At 38.1% G+C, this 8037-nt stretch overlaps 1 protein-coding gene across 2 annotated transcripts; it reads left to right on the forward strand.

Annotated features, from left to right (window-relative positions):
• Window positions 1-4609: 4609 nt before the first annotated feature.
• Window positions 4610-7297, forward strand: LOC148854193 (F-box/kelch-repeat protein SKIP11-like). Of its 2 annotated transcripts, XM_088985419.1 has the most exons (2): window positions 4610-4932; window positions 5652-7297. In XM_088985419.1, exon 2 carries the CDS (start codon window positions 5716-5718, stop codon window positions 7033-7035), a length of 1320 nt encoding a protein of 439 aa, XP_088841545.1. In that variant the 5' UTR covers window positions 4610-4932; window positions 5652-5715; the 3' UTR covers window positions 7036-7297. The 2 variants fall into 2 exon arrangements, with proteins under 2 accessions (XP_088841545.1, XP_088841544.1); XM_088985418.1 differs by having other exon boundaries at window positions 4636-7297.
• The last annotated feature ends 740 nt before the right edge of the window (window positions 7298-8037 follow it).

The raw sequence follows: 8037 nt of genomic DNA on the forward strand, positions 1-8037 counted from the left end.
CAAAAATATATATAACGTGGTGGGAAAGAAGAAAAGGGAAAAAGTAGTAGCAAACTAACAATAGATAATGAGATAATGGCAGGGACATTCTTCCGTATAGTACTACTGGGAGCCTGGAGGGAGACCCCGCTGAAGGCTGAGAAGGCGATCGAGATACATAGTATATGGACTTATGACTATGGACTATGGAAGAGGAGGCAGGCGTTGAAAAGCGCAGGTGCTTTTGGAACAGTCCAACTGAACCTTTTCCCACGTGCACCGACACGTGGCTCGATCTTCCTCCTCGCTCCCACCACAACTACTTTTATTATAATAAATAACCAAAAACAAAAAAAAAAACAATAAAAAGGAAGCTGCCATGCGGATGCGCGGCCCAAGCTAATTGACAAGTGCCAGACACAGGTTCAGAACAACCCCCTCATAGCTCTCATCGGCTCGTCACCCCCCTCAAAGCGCATGCGGCGCACGAGATGCTAATAGAAGCGGCCCAGTCCACGATGTCGTCAAGTCAGACACGATATTACACAGACACACTCAAAAAAAAAAATTCCTAATATTTAAATCAAGGTTTATTAGTTTAGAAAGAACAAATAAAGTAATAAACCCACTTCGGCTCTTCTCGCCAATTTCTCTCGATATATTGAGGATTGACGGTTTCTTTCGTTTTGGAGAAACCGTGAAAGCTCACGGCTGGACTGGTAATAAAGATGGATGGCACTTGGCAGTTAGCTGACATACGTGGTTCCTAGCAGAAGCCAACTCGTGACGAATGTGGATCAATCAGATGGTGATGGTCAGCAGCTTATGTCAAATTTCGGCAGCGTCCATTACTTCTTACTTTTCTTTTTACTTTATTTTTTAAGTGTATGTAAGACAATACCATCACGTATCTATTGTCTTATACCCATCTACCTAGCTAGGACCATATAGGGTTCTTTTTTATATAAACAAGGTTGAGAACTTGTGATCTAGATACCAAAATAAAGAAATGAGTGACATCTTTAAATGACTTCATTATAACCGGCTGGCACACATATATATGTAGCTTCTAGTCTTTTATACACCCACTCTCCCCCCAACCTCAACTGACAACACACAAAGGGAGAGAAAGAGAAGGACTCGTGTTAACCGTTAAATTGTTAGTAGTCCTAGGATACCCCCCTTAATGCAAGGGACAAGACCACCTATGAAGCGTTCATAACTCCCATAATTATATAGCTCCTAGATTTAGAATTCTCACCACTTTAAGTAAGTTGGGCAAAGGATAAACCCCAAACCCTCTCTTATTGTCTCTTACCAAGATGCCTATATGGGTAAAAAGGTAAAGTACAATAAAATGAAATAAGAAATATAAAACTGAGAGTGGTAAAAAGGTTCCATAAACTCTAACCACGATGGGAGGAAAAAGATGACAAGACCAGCCCTCCTCCGTTGGGTCCTTTTTTGGTATTGACCAATGTTTGGATCTTGACTAAATTGCCTCCCATTTGAAAAGCCATCATCCAACCAAAGAAGAGGGTTGAGACTTGGGACGAGTAGTTATTAATACTTAATGAGATTGTGATGATTATTTCCATCCTAATTGCTTTTCTTTCTCTATAGGCAGCGAAGTGTTAAGCCCGACCACTCCCTCCTTCCTAAGTCTTAATCTTATCATATTCTTATGCATATAATAATAATATATTTGTTTTTTCAGACTACAAAATGTATTATAATAATCAAAAGTTGGAATGGTTACGAGAATCTATTTACAGTAACACCAAAAAAAGATAGTAGCCGAGTGCTGCGTGAGAAGGATTCCTCCTCCCATCTCTCTCTCTTACACGGAAAAGCTTTCAAATGTGACTGATATGCCTCTATTTGTATATTAAATGAAAGCTCGGTTTCGTACGTTGTTGTCGAAGGGGAATTTGTCAAGAGTTGGGGTAACGACACAGGGAGCTATAGATATAGATTACGGGCCACAGAACAATTCAAAAAGAATATGATAAGTATTACAAGTTGGAAGCCATGGGTAGAGAGGTTATTTGTATACCCACCCAGTTTCACTTTATCGTCCACCTTCACAGCATGTGCCTCCCTCTCCTCTTTCTATTTAATGTATACTAATCACTAAACCAACAAACTACAATATATTCCATGAGGTTTACAAATTACTACGCTATCGCTGACCGCTGAGGCCACGCACAGTCATCTTCATACGAATCAAGTCCTAAAATTATAGCAATTCAGATATCAATTTCCCTAGAACGATTTAGAATTTCTATATTAATATTCTAAGTAAAGCTTTTATGAATGGCCTAAAAAGTAAAAACCATGTCTTCCGTGTTAAAATTGACTATAGAGAAAGAAAACAACTGCATTTAATAAAAAGCATTAAAACACAACGAGAGGAAAAAGTATTTTAATTATGGCTTAACATATATAGCAATTAATAAGTAGTCACACTTTTAATCCATATTTGAATGATGTGAAGTGAACTGATTTAATTGTGGTCTTTCTTAATTATACATTTTTATGCACAATATCACCATCTTAAATGGGTCCATCCCCCCCTCCCCTCTCTCTACGAATATTAGTGGAATGAGCTCAATTCTTTTTTTTTTCCCTTCAAAATTAACATCTAAGTTTGGTTTAACAGCCTAAGATAATTCTATCTTGGGGCAGGGCGGGCTATATCCTCACCTGTTATTTCTAATTTTTTATTTCATAATGGTTAATTAAATCAGAAGGTGGCCTCCCCTCCACCCGGAGTAAGGTTTGGGGTTAAAAAGAAAAGAAACTGTTAATGTGCATTGAAATTTTTATAGAAACGAAAAGATAAATATTTTTTTTGAGGAATTGAGAGCCCTATTTTTTTATTAAAATATTTAACTTATCTTTTTAATAGATCAAAAAATCTAGATATAAGATTAATTTTTTCATTGATTAATAAGATAATTACTTAAAGTAATATATATTTAAATTTTAATATATTACAAATTCAACACGTATTCCTTTTCCATTTACTAGTCATTGATTAAATTCTCTAGAATCTAAATGCAATAACAAATTAACAAATTCTAATTAAAACTATTTTGTGATGCATCATTTAGAAGCTTCGCTTGGTTGAACATTTTCTGAACATCAACTATGTGCATCAAAATCTAAGTACTGTAATTCTCTTATGCATATATTCTTAGATTATGATGATTTTAATACTTCATGGTTCATAATACACAATTACTCATGCAAACAATGGTAAGGATGTAGCTCAAATGATAAAACGCTCACAAGAGGTATGGGAATCGATACCCAACATTTTCATTTTTCGTTTGTACAAATTTATGATAAGGTGGGGGGATGGGGGATTTCTACAGAAATTGAACTAAATTTTTTAAAGGTGGCAAATAGACCTATTGAAAAAAAAAAAAAAAGCTGTTCTTATACATTAGATTGTTGATATGGTAAATCCTTATCACTATAAACATATTATACAATGTTGGTTTTCTGGTCGTGGTAGTCGTAAGTTGAGCCATGCCCTAAGTCATGAACAAAATTTCATTGCATCATTTCTTTCATTTATTTAATAAGTATTAATTGTTGGAAATGATGAAAGATGTACATATTTAAAAATCACTGAAACGGCATATATTGGATTTTCCCCTCTAATTTATAATTTCTCCAATCTAAACGTAAAAAATTGCTCCAAATTTAATACAGTTTTGGATTTATCATCTTTTCTATGAAAATAGCCATAAAAAGGGGTTACTGAAAATTGGAACATAAGTCATGATTTGGGAAATAGGCCTTATTTGTTTAATGGAGAAGCATTTATTTTCCCTGTGCACAAACATACATGCGGAAACTGGTTTCCATGAAAACACTGCATGTTTTCAGTCGACTTGCACTCCATTGTTTTGAACAGTATCAGTTTTCTGCATCTCTAGTACAATCTCCTCTCCAATCTTTTATGTGCATTATGTGCAAAGCAAAGAAGGCTGTTTTCTTTTTTGTGAAAAAAGAAAATGTCTCAAGAGTCAAGACTCTCAACCCGGAACATGTTAGCTGTATTTGGGATTACTTTGCGTTATAAATATAATTACATGTCCGAAGGGTATCTTAGTAATAGCACACTATTTTTTTGTCCAAGATGCCCTTGTTCTGGCGTTTTACACGAGTGGAATCTTGCCATATAACCTGTGTGGATTTCTGCACAAGTTGCAGAGCAGAGGTTGGCCAGATCACGCTTCTCCCTCTAAAAATAGAAAAAGGAATCAAGGCCTCATTTATGAGATGGTCATGTTCACACCTCAGCTTATAATTCAGTTTCAGGCTTTCAGCCTAAACGCATGATGACAGATCAAAATTTGAGTAACGTTTTAATGACGATAAGATACAGACGCCAGCCACGAGAAATTGAAGGAGGGCTCCTCTCTCTCTCTCTCTCTCTCACTCTCTCTCTCTCTCTCTCTCACTCTCTCTCTCTCTCTCTCTCTAAGACTGTAACGGGGAGTCGGAGACGTAAGAAGAACGGAGTTCTTTCATTCTCTGTACAGCTGTTTCTCCATTTGGCACGTGCCCAAACGTCTCTGTTATCAGTTTCAGCTCTTCGACCACTATCCGAAACGGCGATGACTGCGAACCTCTTGGCCGTTTGCTGGGTCCACCTTCACTCTAAGAACAAAAAATATTAAATAAAAAAAAATAATAAAAAAGTTAGTAAAATAAATAGAGGCCTGAGCAGGGGAGAGAGAGACAGAGCGCGCGCGTACAGAAGAGTGGGGGTTAAAGGCCCAGATACATAGTCCGAAAGGCCCAACCCAGAGCTTCCAGATTTGGGGCGTGATTTGCAGAGAGAATCGAAGCACGACGAAGAAGAAAAAGAAGAACCGAGGAAGAAAGAAAATAAATTATAAAATTTCCAATCAAGGCCTCCTTCTCTCCCAATCTGTAAGTCCGCATCCCTTTGTTCATTTTCTTTGCTCCTTTCCTCTGAGATCTCCAATCCCATACCTTCTCTCTGATGAAAAATAAACTAATAAATAAACAAGTATAAATTTTACCAACAAAAAAAAAACGGATCTTTTGTTCTCTATTCTTAAAGAAAGAAAAGAAAAAGATAAATTTTGATTTTAATTTTACATTATTTTAGATTACAGGGTCGTCTTGGGCAAGCCGACACATTTCTTCTTTATTGCTATAACCTAGAGTCTGCTTTGAAGAATTTTCGTGTCTAGGGGTTTTCTCGCACTCGCTCCTTCAAGGGATATTTTCGTTCTAATATTTATATATATATATTATTCGCTTTGATCCATCGGTTCTTTCATCTTGTTACGAATTTGGGACCTGAAGATGGGTTCTGATATCTTCTAATAAAAAAAAATTAATTTTTCTGTTCATTTGGATCGGTGATTTTTGGATTTGCATCGATGAATGGTTGAAACAGTTTGAAAATAAATATTTTCCTCGGTTTTCTCCTTTTAATTGGCGTTTCTGGTTTATATCGATATTGTCAAATCGATATACAATTAGGGCCACTTATTCTCCTTCTGCTTGAAAGATTGCAATTTTCCTTTGCGAATCGGTTCTTTTTGGATTCGAGGGAGTAGCTAAAGCGTTAAGGCTTCTATTCTAACTGATTTATTGTGGATTTCATTTTGGTGAGGAAGAAAGGAGGCCTTGGGTTGGTCGGACTACTAAATTTACTGCTTTTCCCGGTTGAATTCGGGAGAAATGTTGGAAGGTCAGTCCTGTCTGATTTCGAGGGCGTTGCCGAGCTCGTGTGAGCAAGAGAGTAAGTGGGTTTACGTGACTTACCGTCTTATTGAGATGTCAAATGGTAAGCGTCGTTTAGAAGATGATGGGGATGATGAACATGGAGACAGAAAGTCATCCAAGCGACTTGATGTGCTTGACAAAGAGGTAACGGTCCAAACTCCGCGGGATCTTTCCTCGTCTCCCGCGGATGAATCCAGTAACAAGGGTAACCATGAGGATCAATCAGATTTAAATTCCCTCATACAGCCCATTGGACGGGATATGTCAATCAACTGTCTGCTTCGCTGTTCAAGGTCTGATTACGGTTTGGTTGCCTCTCTCAATCGGAGCTTCCGGTCTCTAGTTCGAAGTGGGGAGCTTTATAGGTTGAGGCGGATGAATGGTGTGATCGAACATTGGGTCTATTTTGCATGCCACCTCCTTGAGTGGGAAGCCTTCGATCCCATTCGCCGTCGTTGGATGCATTTGCCAAGGATGCCTGCAAATGAATGCTTCATGTGTTCTGATAAGGAGTCCCTGGCCGTGGGAACGGAGCTTCTCGTGTTTGGGAAGGAGGTTAGATCTCATGTGATATACAATGTGATATACAGATACAGTATTTTGACAAATTCTTGGTCAGCCGGCATGAGGATGAACGCGCCTAGATGCTTGTTCGGGTCTGCCAGCCTTGGGGAGATTGCTATTCTTGCAGGAGGTTGTGATTCAGAAGGGAACATCTTGAGTTCAGCTGAGCTTTATAATTCAGAGACTGGAACTTGGGTGACTCTCCCAAGCATGAATAAGCCGAGGAAGATGTGTTCTGGGGTATTTATGGATGGAAAGTTTTATGTCATTGGGGGAAGCAACCAAGAGAAATCACTCACCTGTGGGGAGGTGTATAATTTAGAGACAAAGACTTGGACTGAGATCCCTGACATGTTCCCTGGACAAAACGGTGCAACTGGTGGAACCGCACCCCCTCTGGTTGCAGTTGTAAACAACGAGCTTTATGCAGCTTATTATGCAGAGCAGGTGGTGAAGAAATATGCCAAGAACAGGAACTCATGGGACATAGTGGGGAGATTGCCTGAGCGAGCAGTCTCAATGAATGGTTGGGGGCTTGCATTTAGGGCATGTGGAGAACGGCTTATAGTTATTGGTGGGCCAAGAGCTTTGGGCGGAGGAACCATAGAACTCAATTCATGGTCTCCGAAAGATGGCCCACCACAATGGGACCTCCTTGCTTGCAAGCCGTCAGGAAGCTTTGTCTATAACTGTGCTGTGATGGGGTGCTGATGTGTCAGGTTTTGGCGACACCATGTGTATTCTATGGTGCCTCACATTGGATGGGATGTACAAGATTGGTTAGTTCAAGGGGATAATATTTCTGGCTAATGGATAATTTCTACCAATTTTCTTTTCTTTTTTTCTGGAAAATTTCAGATTTAGCTCAAGATTCAATGGAATGTTTTCTTGTAAGGAGGTCTTGAGTTCTCTTTTTCTTTGATTCTTATTTTATTTCTTCAATTGAATTTGCAACTTCTACCCTTTCTGATTCCATGAGAGCTTTCAAAGGCTGGCATCTTGTAGAACAGAATAGGTTAATAATGAAGCTCCAATTCATTGGTAGGTTGTCAGGAATATCACAAAATCATTTTAAGCATTTCAAACCATTAAGTGTGACTGGCTTTCTTTTGAAGAGAGAAAACAGTCTTTTCAGATGTTTTTCTCCTCTTCATGGATCATGGTGCATGGCCTGTGGGATGGTTTTGTATATAATTCTTGCATTTGTATGCAATAATGCTTGCAATCTCTCTAACTGTTTTATGCTATTTCTGGTTCTATCTTACTTGATTTGTTGAGTACAAAATGGAAAATAACCTATTTGAAATGTTGATCTTTTCCTTTACTCTCTCATTAACAGGATAAACAATATTAATGGACACCAAGTTTTCCCCAGATCTTGGGTGAAAAACCTTAGTTTGTTATTTTTTATTTGCATAAAACTGACCAGTATTTTCACACCAAATTCTTATTCTGTGAGTATTTCCTAGGATCTTTTATCTGCCTTAAGTGAAGCTTTTTGTTCACTAGTTTCCATTCTGATTGATTTGCCGATTGATGTTAGCTTGCATTCCAGAATGTCAACATGTTCAATAATATTAAGCATATACATTCATCCAATATGATATTGTCATTTTCTGCCACCAAAGGAATCATAGAAAGTTGTGGACATGTCTTTTCTACTCCAATCTCATGCTTTTATTCTGTAGTAGCAATTCAAATATTAAGTTGATT

The sequence above is a fragment of the Nelumbo lutea genome, chromosome 4, assembly GCF_056320005.1.
Source record: "Nelumbo lutea isolate HS-2025 chromosome 4, American lotus-T2T, whole genome shotgun sequence".
NCBI lineage: Eukaryota > Viridiplantae > Streptophyta > Magnoliopsida > Proteales > Nelumbonaceae > Nelumbo > Nelumbo lutea.